A 19233-nucleotide genomic window follows, 5' to 3' on the forward strand; every position below is an offset into this window, starting at 1 on the left:
CCCTACCCTCTAAGATCGCTAGTCGAAAGCGCTACAATTTGGGTAGAATAACGGGTGACATTACAAAATCTTTTCCTGTTTTTCAAGACACCTTCGTGGAGCCAGTGATACTTTTATAGGGCAGCGTGCTTTAACTTGACTAAGGAGCCACGTGCCAGAAAAGAGGACCCCTTTTCCAAAGCTGCTCCAGCCTCATCCGCTCCGGAAGCCACTCTGTGCCCTTCTTTGTTCCCAAAGATCGAAGATGATGCTCAAAGACGTTGCAGCTGCCACGGGGACCAAACACCTGTGTCTGCCTCAGCGTGGCAGCAGGGACTTTAGCCTGGAGCACATCTCCGGGTCTTAACTGTAGCCAGTCTGCGGGCGGGAGCCTCTGCCTCTCAGGGTCGCTCCCGGGTGAGGGTAGGAAAGGTGTGGACTGAAGAAAGGAAGCTTCGGCCCCGCCGGGGTCCCGGTGGACCTGGAGAGCAAGGAAGGGAGGGAGGGCTCCCGAAGTGTCTGGCTCTGGGTACCAGATGTACACCCAGGGGCGTCGCCCTCCAGCTTCTGCCGCAGAGTGGTTAAGAGGCTCATCTGGGGTCACACAGTCAGCGGGCTGGCAGCACGTGAGGGCTACAGTTCTGACACTTTATCCGGGGGTCCTCACAGCCTGATCCCTGTTGGACGGGCGCGCACACCCCTTCCCTTAGCTCTGATCCTAGGGACTGTCGAACCTGGGATCGTCCTTTGGTTAAGAGGACCAGCCTTCCACAAACTACTAGCTTCGAAGCATCGCAGTCACACCGATCCGAAAGCGACCAGAGGCGTGACATCCCAGGTTTTGGAGCAGACTATCCCTGGTAATAAATAACGTCTGGGACCAGGACTGTGGTGCACCCCCCCCCTCCCCCCAGCCCCATGTACTTCTGACCAATTCGGAGTGAGGTCCTTACAATTGGCCTCTTAACGGACGGTAGCTCCAAATCTCAGTCATCTGACAGTGAGCAAACCCGGTGGCCCCTGAAGTAGAATGGCCGTGTATCCTTGAGCAAGTTCCTCTCTCTGGGCAGGCTGGCTGGGTGCCCCTGTGGTCGCGGGCGCGCATGCTCTTGGACGGGCGGTACAGGGAGCAGGCGGCGGGCGCCCCAGCTGCTTTGCATTGACGCCAGCAGCCGCTGGAGGTCACCGCTGGGGGGCTGGGCGCGGCGAGTTGCCCGCAAGACACGGTGCGGAGCGCGGAGCGGGAGCCTTGGCCGCTCAACTCCCCGGCGCGCGCAGCCGCCTCCGCGCTTCTCGACGGCGCGGCCCGACCGGAGCCGAGGCGCTCGCACCCACAACGCGCCGGTCCACCCCATAGCTCCGAGCGCGGGGGCTGAGGGCTAGGCTCCCCGACGGTCGCCCGACGAAGGGGCACTCACCAGCCGCCCGCGGGGCCGAGGAGCAGGCCGCCACGCGAGCGCCCGTTTCCTCGACAGTCAGACGAGGCCAGAGCGGCGGTGCTAACGCGGCGCGCGGGCTCGCGGCTCCCGGTGGCGAGAGCGCAAATCTCCTCCCCCGACAATCCCCGGAAGCGTGGCGACCGCGGCGCGCGAGGCGATGTGAAGGGAGACTGGCGGCGGCTCCCGCCTCAGGAAAGGGCATGTTCGGAGGGGCGTCCGCGACGCGCCTCCCGCCCCAGCGCCCCCTCCCCACGGCCGCCGCCGTCGCCGCCGCCACCGCGCCCGCAGCGCGATAAAAGGGGCCGCCGCGCTTCCTGACGCGAGACCCGCGCTCGCCACCGCCCGCCCGCCCGCTCAGGCCGCGATGACACGGCGCCCGCGGCGGCCCCGAGGCGCCGGGCGGGCCGTTTGCTGACCGGATCGCGGCTGCCCGCCAGGGTGTCCGCGGCGCCGCCGCCGCCTCCAGAATGGGCTGCGCCCCGAGCATCCACATTTCCGACAACCGATCGGCGAACCACAGCGTCGGCGACGACGAGGGCGCACCGGGCCCCGCGCCGAGGTCTAGACAGCGAAGGTGGACCGCGCCGGGGCTCGCGGAGCCTCAGCCTCGCGACGGCAGCGCCGCGAAGGTGAGCGGCACCGGGAGGGCGGGGAAACGCGGGCCCGGCTCGGCCCTCCAGGAGGCCGCCGGTGGCGTTGACCGACGCCAGCCGCTTTGCAGGCTGTTACCGACCGAGGCTTAACGGGGCTAGGACGCTGCGCAGCCTGAGCCGCCGCGACCGTTGGTTCCCCGGCCAGACCCGACACCGCGAGTCAGTTCCTTTCCAGTGGGGTGGGTGGGGGACCCGGTGAGGGACCCCGGCATATTCTGGGGTACACTTTGCTCTTGCGGTTCCCAGAGTAGAAAGGAAAGAAGGGTCGTAAGCACTGGGAAGGGTCTTGGATGCGACCACCCCCACCCCTCCCCGCTCACCCCCTGCCTAACTTATACCTAGCCTGACTCCTCTTTTGCACATAAAGTTTGACTTTTCCACTTTGGGACTGTTGAAATGTAACCTGGAACATCGGTTTGGCTTCACTGCACGTGTTATCTGAAGTTCAGGTTTATTAGCATACGTGTGGTATTTAAGGCCTGTGTAATTAGAAAATACTGCTGGAGACGTGATCTTTGAAGGATCCAGCAGTGCAAAGTTAATCTTTTATGGAGGCAGTCTGACTGGGACTTAACAGGGTTTTGTTTTGTTTTTCATTGCGTGTCAACCCCAGCACCTTTTGCCTTGGCCTTTATCAAAAGTTTCTAGAGCTAAGGTTTTCTAAAGGAAAGATAAAAGCTCACCGAGGCACACGCAGCAGCTCCCCCTTACATCTGGGATTTGAGAGTGACATCTCATGTGTCGGTGGCAAAGCAAACCCTGGTGTGCTCGGCTGCAGTGTTTGAATATAAGCCCCTCGTTAGCGGCAAGTTTTAAGTCGTTTGCCATTTTAAACATTATTATTCTTGCTTATTGAGTACTGCAGAGCCTTCCAAATTTGAAGGATGCATTTCATTTACTTAACTGTCTCATATTTCCAGCAACCACTGTGGTACTTTTTCTGTATGAAAGAGAAGACCTTGTTCAGCTTTCCAAACCGGAGCGCTTGCCCCGCCCTGCCAGTACTCTTAAGTGAAAATTCAACCTTGTTCTGATTATCAAAAGTTGAATTCTTTCTCCTGTGGTTTCTTTAAAGAAACTTGTGATGGCTAGAGTTTAGACTGTTAGGCCAAACTGCTTCTAATCACAACGAGAAGCTTATATATTAAACCTAACAGGCTTTACAAACAACCAAGAAGCTACACGGGAAGTTGAATGTGGGAACCCTAACAGCTGTCACATTTTTTGCCCAAGTTTAAGCTAATCTTTTCATTAGCCAATATTGAATTCCAAAATCATTCTTTAATGAGACACTTTGCTTCTTACAGGCCTTTTTGTGGTGGCCTGGATGTCTTTTTGTTTGTTTGTTTTTCTTTTCTTTATTTTTTAAATTTTTTTGTTTTGTTTTGTTTTTTCGAGACAGGGTTTCTCTGTGTAGCCTTGGCTGTCCTGGACTTGCTTTGTAGACCAGGCTGGCCTCGAACTCATAGCGATCCACCTGCCTCTGCCTCCAGAGTGCTGGGATTAAAGGCATGCGCCACCACCACCCGGCTTTTTTGTTTTTGTTTTTTTGTTTTTCTTTTCTTTTTTTTTTTTTTTTTAAAGATTTTATTTATTATATATACATAGCTCGCAGGCCAGAAGAGGGCATTAGATCACATTATAGATGGTTGTGAGCCACCATGTGGTTTCTGGGAATTGAACTCAGGACCTTTGGAAGAACAGCAGAATAGTCAGTGCTCTTAACCTCTGAGCCATCTCTCCAGCCCTGTTTTTTTGTTTTTCAACACAGGGTTTCTCTATGGAACCTTGGCTGTCCAGGACTTGATTTGTGGACCAGGCTGGCCTCAAACTCACAGTGATCCGCCTGCTTGGTGGGATTAAAGGCTTGTGGCACTATGTCCGGCTTTGGATGTCTTAAAATTCTTAGTAGGCATCTTGTAAACTTCTCCTGTGCAGTAACTACTGTGCTGTCATCCACAGTTCTCTGGGCTTCGAAGTTCCAATTCTAAGTACTCTGTGGTGCTGATTGACCTTTCTTTGCGTGTGTGGGGTCTGCCTGAGCTCATCCTTACGCGGCTAGCCCTGTGGCATACACATAATAGGTGCTATGTAACTGTTGTTTATTTTTTACTGTTTACTCATTGGTACTTCTGTCCTGCAGTTTGTGTCTGTAAAACATTTAAGATAGGCTTAAGATGATATTAACCTTTACAGAGGGAGAGTCCAATTACAAATTACAGTAGCACAACCAATAGAAACGAAAGTCACTCCCATACTTTTGAGTTGCCTATGCCACATCTGAGTTACAGATAGTTGAATGTTGAATTTAGACAAATGAAGTAATAGAGCAGAGGTAATTGCAGCTTTTCTTTAGTTCAGTACTTTTCTTTTAAAATTAAAATATAAATATACTCTGGAAATTAAAAAAATATGTATTATAGAAGAAAAGCTTTAGCAAGATCAAATTACAAGTAATTTGCTTCTTTATTAATAAGCATCTTAAAAGCTTATTCTATTTCATCCAAAAAAAACCAAAAAACAAAAACAAAAACAAAAAACCCTGGGAGCTGGAAGCCTTGAGATAGCTTAGGTGGTAGAGTGCCTGTCAGGCAGGAGTGAGGAGTTGAGTTTGGATTCCCAATACCCACATAAAAGCTGGCATGTTCTTTAGCCCTAGTGTTGGGGCTGAGGTAGAGTGGAAACAAGCAAGTCTCCTGAGCTTGCTGTCCAGATGGCCTACCCTGTCAGTAAGCTCTGGGTTCAGTGAGAGACCCTGTCTCAAGAAACAATGACAGCCATTAGAGGTGGCCTCTTGGGCCTCTACGTGCAGGCATACAGGCCCAGGGGCACAACATACACACACACACACACACACACACACACACACACACACACACACAAACCCATGCATGCACACAGCCTCTGGCCTCCACATGCAGACATACAGGCAGAGGGGCACAGATGTGTGTGTGAGTATTCATCCTTTAAACTGCAGTGATCCAGGGTATCCTTGAGAGAATTTAAATATGAAATTCCATGGAGGAAGTTTTATATCTCTAGAGCATACAGAAATATTTCCTCTCAGTTGCTGAAAGACTGACATTTCAGATTGAGCAGCATGTGGTCTACAGTGTAGTACATTTTATATGTATTCCATGCGGCAGTCTGTGCACTGTTCATAAGCGTTCCATGAAGAAAGAGTTCTATGATCAAGTCAGTTTGAAGAATACTGGCTCACTAGACTCAGCAAAGTTTTTCCCTCCCTGCTTTCTCCTTTTTCTCCTTTCTTTAAAAAATTTTAAAATTAATTATTTTTTTGGTTTTCTTTCAAGACAGGATTTCTCTATGTAGTCTTGGCTATCCTGCACTCACTTTGTAAACCAGGTTGGCCTGGAACTCACAGCGATCTACCTGCCTCTGCCTCCTAAATGCTAGGATTAAAGGTATGTACTACCACACCGGGCCTTTTTTCTCCTTCTTACAGTGTTTTGCTGTGTTACACACAATAGTCTGGACCTCAGGGTCCTGCTGGTATACTTTCCCACCTTCCTGGTATAGGTGTTTGTCCCTAAATCTGGTTTTGACCAATTTTTTTTTAAATGCAGGATTTGATTTCTGTGAGTTCGTGGCCATCCTCGTCTACAGAGTGATTCCAGGGCAGCTTTCTGTATTGAAAAACCAAAACAAACGAATAAATGCACGACTTGTCAGAGAACTCAGTTTCTTTTTTTAAAGACTTATTTATTTATTATATATGTATCCGTACATACCTACATGTGAGACGAGAGCACCAGATCTCATTATAGATGGTCGTGAGCCACCATGTGGTTGCTGGGAATTGAACTCAGGACCTCTGGAGTGCAGCCAGTGCTCTTAACCGCTGAGCCATCTCTCTAGCCAAGAACTCAGTTTCTTAAACTATCTTGTCATCACCAGGTGGTGGCACACGCCTTTAATCCTAGCACTTGGGAAGCAGAGGCAGGTGGATCTCTGAGAGTTCAGGGCCAGCCTAGTCTACAGAGAAAGTTCCAGGACAGCCAAGGCTATACAGAGAAAGCCTGTCTCTGATACACACACACACACACACACACACACACACACACACACACACACACACACACACACACACACACACCCATCCCTTGTGATCTTCCAAAGAGTGTTTAGAATTGCACTTTCTAGACCTCTTTGGTTCTCTAGCCTCTTTCTTAGGGTTCTGTCTTAGGCAACCATGGTAGGCTCTGATTCCTTCCATGGGATTGTAGTATCCAGTGTATAAGAAATATGCTTAATGGTAGAACTCAACAAATACAATTTAGTTTTTAGTGATTCCAAAGGCACTTTGAGATCTGGTAATGTACTGGGGAGGTGAGTGCACGAACCTATTTAAGTATTACTGAAAATACTCTGGCTGTTTATTTATCCAGGAGTTATGTAGCCTATGTGGTTACAGATGATGAATGCTGTGTTCAGCTTGAACACTTAGGCCTTTATTTTTAATCAGTGTGAGTTTTAGCTAACATCTCAATATTGTCTTGTCAGGTTTTAGACTGTTTCCCTTTTCCTTTGCTGGGACTTGAGGTACGCTTGAAACGCTTGTGCTCGGGGTGAGGAGTGATAGAGATCCTATTCACAGCCACCCACTGGGTGGCTGCTGCTGGGTGCCTTCTGCTCTTAGCCTTCTTCATCAGCTACCTCCGTTGTTTGCTGCCTCCCCTAGGCCTTCTGTAAGCCGTTGTTGAATTACGGGATTGTGTGAAACAGGCTGGAGAAGTGCAAACTCTCCCCTGTTGATGTAAAGGAGATGTAGAAATGTTCTAACTAGATTGGAGGCTGTGAAGTTCAGATTGGTTTTGTGGGAGTCTCTGCTCCCCAGAGAATTTTACCCAGGGGATAAGGTATATTTGTGCTAGTGAGCAATGTTGTTGGTTGTTTGTTTTATCTCCCCCCCAACCCCCCCCCCCCCCCCCCCCCCGTGAGACAGGGTTTCTCTGTGTAGCCTTGGCTGTGTCCTGGGCTCACTTTGTAGTCAAGGCTGGCCTTGAACTCACAGAGATCAGCCTGCCTCTGCCTCCCAAGTGCTGGGATCACAGGCATGCGCCACCTCGCCCAGCAGTGGTTTTTGGTTTTTTTGAGACAAGGTCTCACTGTGCAACCCTGGCTGTCCTGGAACTCACCATGTAGTCCAGGCTAGCCGTGAGCTCACAGAGATCCATTTGCCTCTGCCTCCTGAGTGCTGGGATCAAAGGTGTGTACTACCTCGCTTAGCTGGATGTTGGTTTTCTATAAAGTTGTAAGGACAGTACAGCTCGTGGGCAGTACACAGCAGGACTATGCAGCTGTGTACTCACTTAGGACCAGGTGCTGGTGCTACGGTCAGAACCCTGAAAGGAGCCGCAGATGCTCCAGTTGGTCTGAGCCTTCCTCCCCTGCTCCTCTAGTTCTTTTTCTCCTTTTGCTTTTCTCTGGTTTTTCATGATCTTCTTCCCCCTCTTCCCAGTCTTCCTCTTTGCTTCTTCATACCGTTTTTGTCAACCAAAATAAATGGATCTTTTAGCTATAGAAGAGTTAATAGCATCTATATTAGAATAAAATAGGTTGCTTCATGTTAATTTATAAAAAAGTAATCATATCATATGTTTGTTAAATTAAAACAGTTTTTCTTGATGTGTCACCTGAATTTGTTTTTCCACTAAAATGATGACAGTTTCCCTCTGCCGGTGTGATTGAGAAAGTGAGATTAAACTTTGTACTCTGTTGTGATACCGGCTAGCTTTCCATATATAGACTCTTTTGCTGGGCTTAACTAGGAGGAATTTTTTAAAAGATATTTTTTTGAACTCTTGCTATTTACATAAAGTGCTTTACATCTCTACCACCTATATCATAATAGTTCAGAAACATTTCTCACTCTCAGAGGGAAACACTCAGTAACTTGGCAGAGTAACAAAATCAAATCACACACAAAGAGGAAATTGCTCTAATTTAGGCAAACATAAACACGTGTCAATCAAGATTGACTCTAAAATATTTATACACCAAGCAACTGTAATGCACACACACACCATAACTACTGTCATTACCACGACAAATTTAACTGTGCTTCTTTTTTTTTGGTTATTCGAGACAGAATTTCTGTGTGTAGCCTTGGCTGTCCTGGACTCACTTTGTAGACCAGGCTGGCCTCGAACTCACAGCGATCCACCTGTCTCTACCTCCTGAGGGATTAAAGGCATGCGCCATCACTGCCCAGCTTTTAACTGTGGTTCTTAAGAGAGGCTATGTCAGAATTCCACCACCTGCCCTGGTTCAACCTTGACCTTTCTACACTGAAGTAAAGTTATAATGGGGCCTGTGGTTCTCCTCTGGAAGTGGTCTGGGGATGCTGGGTCTCCCTTCCACGGTCTGCTCATTTGGACTGAGTACTGAAGCAGGGGGAGGTTCAGGCTGACATCTCAGAATAACCTTTAAAGGAAGGAGAGAGTAATTCAGAAAGATAAAATAACGAGCAGCGCAGTTAGGCTAGGAGTAAGGCCGCGCGGTCTGGCCCAAGGTCAGCGGCTCTGCAGTAGAGTGAGATAGTGCAAGGCGACGATTTGTTGTTAGAGTGCAGACTGCCTCTTAGGAACCCTTGCTCTTTCTTGGGTGCTCTCTCCTCTGTGTGCCTTGTTCGTGTACTAGACGTGTTACAGATGGTATCTCTTTTAATCCTTGTAGCCTTGTGAGAGGCCTCATGTCACTTCTCTTTTGCAGATAAGGCACCGGAGATTTGAGACTCATTCAGGGCCATATAATCAAGCTGGGATCAGAACACCGTATTCCTGGCTTTCAACCTCTAGACTGTTGATCTTTCTCTCTCGCTTTTATTTTAATTTTTTTAAAGATATATTTATTTATTACAGATACAGTGTTCTGTCTGTACACTAGAAGGGAGAGCCAGATCCAGATGCCATTATAGATGGTTGTGAGCCACCATGTGGTTGCTGGGAATTGAACTCAGGACCGCTGGAAGAGGAGCCAGGGCTCTTAACCGTTGAGCCATCTCTCCAGCCCCGACTATTGCTCTAGCTGCCTATTTCATCCCCTCCCCCCAGCATAGATTAACCTTACATTAGGCCAGTGGTTCTCAGCCCTCTGGGGTTGAACAACACTTTCACAGGGGTCACCTGAGACCATTGGAAAACACAGATATTTACGTTACGATTCATAACAGTAGCAAAATTAAAGTTATAAAGTAGAAGCGAAAATAATTTTGTGGCTGGGGGCACCACAACATGAGGAACTATAATGAAGGGGCCCAGCATTAGGAAGGTTGAGAACCACTGTATTAGGTTATAAATGAATTAAGTCACCTGCTTTTGTTTTTGCTTTTAAGATCATTTATTTATTTAATGTACCTGAGTGTCTATGCACCAGAAGATGTTTGGTCCTTTGGAACTGGAATTACATGGATTTGTGAGCCACTGGTATGGATGGCTAGAAACTGAACCTGGATCCTTTGTAAGATCCAGTGCTCTTAACCAGTGAGCCATCTCTTCAGCCCCAGTCACCTGAGCTTTAATCAGGTGTCTCGAATTTATATTACCATGATATCATTAGGTCCTCACTTATTGAGGAAGTTGGTTATGGCCCTACTAAGTTCCGGTGTTTGTGGAAGTGGTTCAGTCTTGTCCCAGTTATTCACAAAATTGGATATCCTTTCTCCAGCCTGTCTGTCCTCAGAGCTGTCTGAAACCAGCTGACAGAATCCCTAGGGACTCTTTCCAGTCTCTGTCCTCAGGCTGCAGACACCCTTCCTTAGCCTGGCTCCCCAGGAGACTTCTGCCTGGTGTGCTCCTCCCGAGGCTTGCATGTAGGCATCCTTCCAGAGTTGCTCCAGGTCCAACTAAAAGGTTCCTTGAGCCCCTAGCATGCCTTGCACTGTAAAGGCCTCGGCCTGCTGCTTGGGGCTTTTGCCTGGAGGGCCTTGCCTTGGGTGCTTGAGGACAAGGACTGTGTCCTAGTTTCATGACACTTCCTACATGCTGGGCACACTCTAAAGTATTTGGATAAATGTGCCTGTCACTGGGGCTGATAGGGCCTTTTCATTCACACTCCCTGGATCTTTTTCTCATCTTTTTTAAAGTTAAGAAAACAGTGTTAGGGTGTGTTTGCATTTGTCTTAACAAAAAGCCAGAATACCCTTGAGCCAGTGATTAATCTGTCAGGTTATTAGTAAAGCTTTTCTCCAGTTTTGGCCATGTTTAAGTTGAGCAATGCTTCTGCTTCCCCTCCTTCTGTTCTGCTTCTGTTCTGCTCTGTTTGGTAGGAAGTGGTGGAATATCATGTTAGAGCATTGTTTTGACAAGTTTTATGTTGCTGTTTCTCAGCTTCAAGCATGAAATGTAGTCTGCCCATCCACCCAGACAGGAAGGATATTGCAAATTTCCCTGAACTCTGGTGTGATTTAAAGGACTCAGAGGTGCGGGGCTCGGCAGTGCTGGGTTGGAAACGGCCCTTCTGTGTGTTGAGCTCATGCGCCTCCATTCTATTGCACATCTTGCCCGACTCCTTCAGCTCTTTTCCATTGCTAGTGGGATAGCCAGAGCCTCTCCCATGCTGCCCTTAGGTGTCTGAAATTGATGGCAGTTCCCCAGTGAGGTGATGTTGAGAGAGTACAGGAGGAGAAGCTAGAGACACGGCTGACATCCACTTCATCAGGGCTTGGTGACATAATTGGCAAGTCTGGTCTTGGGTTTTCTCAACTGTAGTGGGGAAAGAGAGAGGCATAGGGATGAGGCGCCATAGTCCAGTGGTAAAGCAATCATCTAGCATGTGGCAGAGCCTGGGCTCCATCTGCAGCAGCAACTCTTCTCATGCACAGACAGAAGAAAAGGCAAAACAGCTTGACTCCCTGCCTTGTGATGAGATTACTTAACTGTCTTTGAAAGTGTTTTCTTCTAGCATGTAAGCTTTGACTACTTGCATTTCTTTCCCCTCTATCAGTAATTTTTGCATGCTAAGACAGATACCGTCCTCTTTTTTTTCTTTACATATTTTAAATGTCCGTGCACACCATGGTATGCATATGAAGGTCAGAGGGCAGCTTATGAGCACTGATGTTCTTCCACCATGTGGATCCCAGGCACTGAACTCAGGTAGTCAGAAACTTGGCAGCAAGTGTCTTTACCCACTGAGCCACAGAGGTAGATGAGTCAACCAGTCTCTCTCTTTTTTAAAAAAAGATTTACTTAGGCCGGAAGTGGTGATGCACACCTTTAATCCCAGCATTTTAGAGGCATAGGTAGACCTATATCTGTGAATCCAAGGGCAGCCTGGTCTACATAGTGAGGTCCAGGACAACCAGTGCTGTATAATGAGACCTTGTCTCAGGAATAAAAAATTTTGATTATGTGTGAGTGTCTTTGTGCATCTGAGTGCAGGTGCACTCAGTGCATCAGAGGCAGCCGGAGGCGTTGGATTCTCTGGAGCTATAGTTAGAGGTAATCGTGAGCCACCTCATAAAGATGATGGGAACAGAACTTGGGTCTTTGCAAGAGCACTACTCACTCTTAGTTTCTGAGCCATCTGAGCCCCAAACTACCTTTCTTTATTTCTTATGGATACAGTGTTTAACCTGCATGTACACCTGCACATAGATGGTTGTGAGCCACCACATGGTTCTTGGGAATTGAACTCAGGACCTTTGGAAGAGCAGGCAGTGCTCTTAACCTCTGAGCCATCTCTCCAGCCCAGACTACACCTTTCTTCATTTCTTTTTTCTTTTGGTTTTTCAAGACAGGGTTTTTCTGTGTTAACCTTGGCTGTCCTGGACTCAGTTTGTAGACCAGGCTGGCCTCAAATTCACAGTGATCCACGTGCCTCTGCCTCCCGAGTGCTGGGATTAAAGGCGTGAGCAACCACACCTGACATAAACTACACCTTTCTTTCTTTCTTTTTTTTAAACTACACCTTTCTTAAAGACATAAGTTTCTTCTTAAAAAATATTTTTGTGTGCATGTGGGTATTATGCTAGTATATATGCCTGTGCATCATATGTGTGCAATATTATTAGATGCAGAAGAAGGTGTTAGATCTCCTGGAACTGGAATTACAGACAGTTGTTAGCCACAGTATGGGTGCTGGGAATTGAACCTGGGTCATATATGTAGTACATGTCTCCAGGTAGGGAAGGTTCAGTAAGCATTTATAATAAAGGAATTAAGGCATTTATAATAAAGGAAAAGTTGGTAAAAATCAGCTAAGTGAAAAATACAGATCTCATCAAAGGAAAATGGGCAGCAATGCCACTGATATTTGCAATGCATAATATCAATAAAGGATTAGTATCATATATACATATATGAATTCTTTCAACTCAATAAGAAAAAGACAACCATTGAAAAATGGGCTTGGGGCTGGAGACACGGCTCAGTGGTTAAGAGTACCACCTGCTCTTCCAGAGGCCCTGAGTTCAATTCCCAGCAACCACATGGTGGCTCACAACCATTTGTAATGTGATCTGATGCCTTCGTCTGGCCAGCAGACAGAACCCTGTATACACAATAATAAATAAATCTTAAAAAAAAAGAAAAAGAAAAAGGGGCTTGGAGGGATATGTCACTATAAGAGGAAACTAAGCCAGGCAGTAGGGTGGTGGCACATGCCTTTAATTCTAGCAGAGGCAGGCAGGAGCCAGGGCCAGGGGCATCTCTGTGAGTTCGAGGTCAGCCTGGTCTACAGAGCTAGTTCCAGGACAGCCAGGGCTACACAAAGAAACCCCATCTTGGGGTTGGAGGAGGAACTAAATTGCTAATAAATCTACAAAAGAAGTTTCAGAATTATTTGGGAAATGCAAATACGAACTGCAATGAAGTACAAGTTTTAGACCCATTAACATTTTTAGATCCATTAAGTTGGCAAAGCATTTAAAAATATGTCCCCGTTTGAGGAACTCCTGGATATTGTGTACAGAGGAGAGAAGGGGGAAGACCTGGAAATCAGGATAAGGAATTTGAAGCCCATTTTGTAAACTTCATAGAACTCCAAAGGCTTTTCATTTTTAGAAGGGTAGCTAAGTGAGAAATATATCTTACAAAGATTGTTTCAGGCAGAAATTACAGTGGTGGGTGAAAGGAAAGCCAGAGGCGGGCACTGTCCGGTCCCTGCTGTCTGTGGTCCAGGCTAAGAGAGAGTGAGCAAAGGAAAACCTGGTAGGTTAAGGACAGGTTGGGTTGGGGAATGAAGGGAAAGGAAGTGTAGGGTGACTCAGAGGTTGGAGTTTACCAGCTTAGAGGGACTGTGCAAACATGGCCACAATTTGTACAGTGCCCCATGGTTGGCCAGTGCTATCTCTGCACATCACCTCACTTGATGTTCTCCAAGCCCCTGTGAAGTAGAATGAAAGGATTTCACTTCCCATTTGTCTGTTTGTTTGTCTGTTTGTTTGTTTTTTGAGACAGGCTCTCTCTGTGAAGCCTCGGCTGTCCTTTCACTTCCCATTGGTTTGTTTGTTTGTTTGTTTGTTTTTTGAGACAGGCTCTCTCTGGGAAGCCTCGGCTGTCCTTTCACTTCCCATTGTTAAAGATAGATATTAAGAGCAGAAGGACTTGTCCAGTGATGACCAGTCACAGAGGCAGGCCCACCATAACAGCACAAAGCGAGCTTAGGGAGGCTTTGTTTTCCAAAAGCCTTTCTCAGCTCTTGGGTCTTTGTTCATTTTATAGATGTACACTTTTGCTTTTTTTCATAAAAGTTCTGTTTATTGTAGGGAACTTGAAAAATATACAAAATAACAAGGATCATTTAAATTGCAAAATCACTTAAACTGTACCCAAGTACTAGACTATAGGCTCTATGTTCTCTTTTATTCTGGAAGCAATTTATTTATAAATTATAGAAAATAAGCAAAGACTAAAGTGTAGTTTTTATTTGCTGCAACATATTAGTATACATATTCACTTTTCACCAAAATTGGATCATATAGCACATAATTATAATTCATTTATGTTAGGGATGGGACCTAGGGCCTTATGTATTCTAGGTAAGCACTCGAGCTACACTGCTTATACTTAAAAACTACTTAGGTGCTGGAGAGATGTCTCTGTGGTTAAGAGCGTATACTGCTCACATAGGGGGAGCCATGTTCTGTTCCTAGCATCTAACCCAGGGAGACTCAAGCACCTGTAACTCCAGCTCTGCGGATCTGATGCCTAGGGGATTCTGGCCTTGTTGTACATCTGCACCCCTGCACAATACTGGCACAGATACACACACCCTTAAAAACAAAATCTTTTAAAAAATGACGATGAACAAGCTTATGTTTTTAATAACTATATTATGTAATTCCTTAGTGTTAGTTCGTTCACAGTATTGTGCAACTATTACCATCAGCCAGCTTTGCAACTTTTCCATCTTGTAAAACTGAAGTGCTATACATGATAACTGCTGACTCTCTTCTCTCTGCTCTGGAAAGCTCCATTTTACTTTCTGTTTCTATTAGTTTGACTCTTCTAGATGCAGTTTTTGTCTTTGGGGACTGGCTTATTTCACTTAGTATAATGTTCTCAAGGCTCATTCTCTTACAGTATGTGTCAGAAATGACTTCCTCCTTAGAGTTGAATAATATTCTATTGCGTGTGTTCCCACATTGCTTATCTACCCATTGATGAATACTTGGATTGGTTCTGCTTTTGACAATTTGAATAATGTTGAACATGGTTATACAAATATCTATCTGAGTCCTTACTTTTTGGACATATACCCATAAATGGAATTGCTGGATCATATGGTAGTTCTCCTAAATTTTTAAAGGTACCACCTTTAAATAAATGCATATTTAAAAAATGCATATTACTTTGCAGTATAATTTTATCACCTAATAATCTGTACCTTTCTATTCCATTAATTAATGAAAACAGAATTTACTGTCTATATCAGACCTTACTACTATCTTCTATAATTTCATAAATGTCCTGCATTGCATCTACTTATAACCCTTTACTTCCTTAATCTGGAGCATAGACCTACTCTTCTTAAGGAGACCATACTAGTCATGCCTGAACTTGCTTGAGCTATCATTTATCTTTCATTCTGCCTTCTGTAATTCTTTTCTTAAAAACTGCTTTTCTAATTCTTTGTGTAGTATATGTACATGTGTGTGTGCTGGTGTGGCAAGTCTGTGTGTGAGTGGAAGCCGGACGAGGGTGCCAGCTGTTCTCTGATCACTTTCTGAGTTACTCCATTGAGGAGAGGCCTCTCCTGAACCTGGAGCTTGAGTCTCTTAGCTAGGCTGCCAACCAGCAAGTCTCAGCGATCCTTCCTGCCCCGCACAGTGCAGGAATTACAGGCATGTGCCAGACCATGCCAGCGTACAGTGAGTGGATGCTGGGATCCGAATTTAGATCCTCATAGCTTCACAACAAGCTGCAAGCTCTGCTAACCATTTCTCTTTTTACTCCTGTACTTCTGTATTTCTTATAAATTGGAAGTTGTATCTGAAATTGATTCAAATTAAATATTTTGTTTAGACTATTTGTATCAGAAGACAAAATCTGATTGAGTCATGATTATGGATGCTCAGGTTGAGTGGTTCAGTATGACTGCTGTATTTCCTCTTCTGTTGAGCTGTGCTCCCGTCACGGTTTGGAGAACCGCCCCCTACGGACACACTTATTCTCTGGTGCTCTTGGGAAGTTGATGGAACTTTTGTGCTATGTCTTTTGATACTCTAGGGTTAAGAAACAGGCTCTTGAAAGGCCTAAAAGTCCAGATGAAGTGAGCTATAGTAAAACTTTGCTTGGGAATGAAAAGGCAGACCTTGTGGTCTAGCAGGATTTTTACAGGCTCAGAAGACCTTTATGCAGGTGTTGATAGCTGCGTCTGAGAGCACCGCGTAGTCATTTTTAGCAGTGGTAAAACCGTACTTCCATTGGACAGTAATCTTTAGTGAGATTAGTTTTTGGAGACTAAGAATTAGAAAGTACTTGAACTCCATTATAGGCTTTCTCTCTCCACTTCATCTCTGGTTTCCTACATTTTTACATAGGGAGATCACCCATTTCCTCCTTAATGTTTACTGTGAGCCAGGTACTATCCTAGGCTTTTTTGGTTTTTCAAGACAGCATTTCTCAGCCAGGTATGGTGGCTCACACCTTTAATCCCAGCACCCCCGAGGTAGAGGCTGGGGAATCTCTGTGAGTTCAGGGCCAACTTGGTCTACAAAGGGAGTCCAGGACAACCAGGGCTACACAGAGAAACACAGAGTCTCGAAACACCAAAAAAAGGAAAAAAAAAAAAAAAAAAAAAAAAAAAAAGGACATCATTTCTCTGTGTAGCTCTGGTTGCCTTGGAACTCACTCTGTATCTCCCTGAAGGCATGTGCTGCCACCACCCAGAGATCTTTTTTTTTTTTTTTTTTAAAGCAACATGAAGATGAATAACAACATAATAAACTCAGAAGAGAACAGGTTTGCCTCTTCCCTGTCTCTGATTCTGCACGGTGTGTTCAGAAATCTGAACATATTGAACATACTCTTGTTACTGTGTTCAAAGAAGGAAGATGAAGTGTGTTGGAAGACTTAGATTGAGTTCTGACTTTGGTTTATTTAACTGTAGGCTGGACAAAATCAAGTAATTCTTTTGTAATCTATAGTTTCCTGTATTAAAATGCAGGTATGTAGCCAGGCATGCCTGTAATCTAATTCCAGCACTTGGGAGGCAGAGGTAGGCGGATCCCTGTGAGTTAGAGGCCAGCCTGGGCTACAGAGAGAGTCCAGGACAGCCACAGTAGTTGACTAGCGAGTCAGCAGAGGAAGATGCTCTTCTTGTGTTGCTGAATATACTGATAACAGACATGGAAACAAGGATGTGCTGGGGTTTTGGCCTGTAAACCAGAAAAATAATTTTCATTGCCAACAACTATTTTAGCCTTGAGATGCCAAGACTGTTTCTGTAGTGTAGGATAGCTTCAGGTCCCACATGGGTTTGGCTCAGGTTCATTTGTTTATGGAACTAGTTTTGTTATGACCTGCTGGCGTGGAGGTGGTCTTTGGTCAGGGCCAGTGTGAACTGAACGTATTCTTTGTGTGCAGACCCTCAGAAATCAGGATAAGGTACCTGCCCTGCAGCTATGCCCCACGCTGGCCTCCAGCTGTGGCCTGTGAGCTGTGTCTGACCCCCCTGCCAGGCTGATTTGGAGTCAGCAGCTTCTTAATGGTGGCAGTGAAGGCCGCTCTGCTTCCTGGCTGCTGTGGCAGGAGCAGCGTTTGCTGGGATGTTTCTATCTTGTAACAGGCCTAAAAACAACTGAGTCAGCTGACTGTGGACTCAGACCTGAAACTGTGAGCCAGCTTTAGCCCCTACTTCCCTAAGTGTTTTTATGGCTGTTTTGACACAAGGACAGGAAACCCATCATGGGCATGGCAGCTTCTGCATATGCCTGTATTCTGTTGGAAGAACTTAGAAGCAGGCTCCAAGGTTGCTCAGTGGTTCAAGTCTTTGCTCTGCAAGTCTGATGATCCGAGTTTAATCCCTGGAACCCATTTAAAGGTGAAAGGAGAGAAGTAGCTCAGGAAAGTTGACCTCTGACTTTCACATGGGTGCCATCCCCAAAATACACATATAATGGAAAGTGAAGTAAGGGGCTGACAGATGTCAGTGGTTAAGAGCACTGGCTACTCTCCAGAGGACCTGACATGCTAGGTAACCACTGTCTTATGGCTCCAGTTCCAGAGGATCATGGATCTAGGAGCCTCTGGGGAAACCAGGCATACACGCAGTGCACAGACGGACACACATGCAGGTAGAACAGCCATGCACATGAAAATAAATTTATCTTTGAGAATCAGTTCATAGATATAAAGTAAAGAGGATTTGGAAGATCCCTGAACCTATCCTTTTGGAGGCTTTTTATTTTAAAATTTTTACTAGTTATATTTATTATGTAAAATAATGGATTTTATTTTGACATTTTCATACCTGTATGTAGTATATTCTGATCCCACTCACACATATGCTGCATTGCCTGGTCTTGTTCCCTCCCCACTCTCCTTAGTTCATTCTTTTGGATTGTTACCAAGGCTTTGTTACATAATTATAGTTGGCCAAAGCAGTGGTCATTTTTCATGGCCTCGAATTTTAGTTTTTTTCTCCTCTCCACTCTCCTCCCATCTTGTCCTCCTGTCTTAGAATGTTCTGTTGCTGTGAAGAGATACCATGACTATGGCAGCTCTTACAAAGGAAATCATTTAATTGGGGTTGGCTTACAGTTCAGAGGTTTATAGTCCATTATCAGCATGGCAGGAAGCATGGTGGCATAGAGACAGACTTGGTGCTGGAAAGAGCTGAGAGTTCTACATCTGGATTCATAGGCAGCAGAAGAACCAGACACAGGACCTGGATTGAGCTCTGAAACCTCAAAACCCACCCCCGGTGACCCCACCCTTCTTGCACAAGGCCACACCTAATCTTCAAGTAGTGCCACTCCCTGATGACTAAGCATTCAACTATATGAGCCTATGGGGCCCATTTTTATTCAAATACCCTCCCCTCCCCTCCCTTTTTTTCTCAGGGAGGAGCTTGAAATTGCAACCCTGTAGTTCTCTAAGGGCTTTTCATAATCGTCTCAGTAACATAAACTCAGGTGTGACTAAAAGGGGCTCATTATGAATAACACAAAATTTTTATTTTTATTTTTAATTCGTATCAAACTGGGACACACACTCTTATCCCAGGCTGGTGTTCAATTTAGATCTTGCCACCTCACCTTCCTAGTGCTGGGATTATAGGTCTTTCTTGCCACAGCTAACTTTTTGCTTTTGCCTTTTCCTGGAGCTGCTCCAGAGCTGTTACAGGACAAAAGACCAACCAAGTATTATAATGAAAGATATGCCACAGGCCAGGGACTGCATTCTCTCTTAACATATCATAGCTGTACTTTGCTGTGTCCATATTTTTCACTTGGCTTTTTTGAGCGTTGTGAGATAGCACAAATGTTTTTTCTCTAGTTTTGAGACTTGTTTCCAGATCACAGTCATCTCTTGTTATGAAATGGTATTGGTGCTAAAGACCTTGGATAGCAGGCCTGTGAATGCTCAAGGCTCTGTGTGTGTATTCCCCCATATACTTTAAATCATTCTTTTTTTTTTTTTTTTTTTAGTTTTGTTTATTTATTATTATGTACAGAGAGCTCTGCCTGCATA

The 19233-nt window shown here is 45.7% G+C and overlaps 1 protein-coding gene across 1 annotated transcript in view; it reads left to right on the forward strand.

Annotated features, from left to right (window-relative positions):
• Positions 1-1810: 1810 nt before the first annotated feature.
• Positions 1811-19233, forward strand: part of Pde8a (phosphodiesterase 8A) — a 120982-nt gene continuing 103559 nt past the window's right edge. The window contains exon 1 of the mRNA XM_051148819.1: positions 1811-2047. Coding sequence (XP_051004776.1) covers positions 1886-2047 — 162 coding nt within the window. The 5' untranslated portion in view covers positions 1811-1885. The remainder of the gene's footprint in view (positions 2048-19233) is intronic.

This window comes from Acomys russatus, chromosome 7 (genome assembly GCF_903995435.1).
Source record: "Acomys russatus chromosome 7, mAcoRus1.1, whole genome shotgun sequence".
NCBI lineage: Eukaryota > Metazoa > Chordata > Mammalia > Rodentia > Muridae > Acomys > Acomys russatus.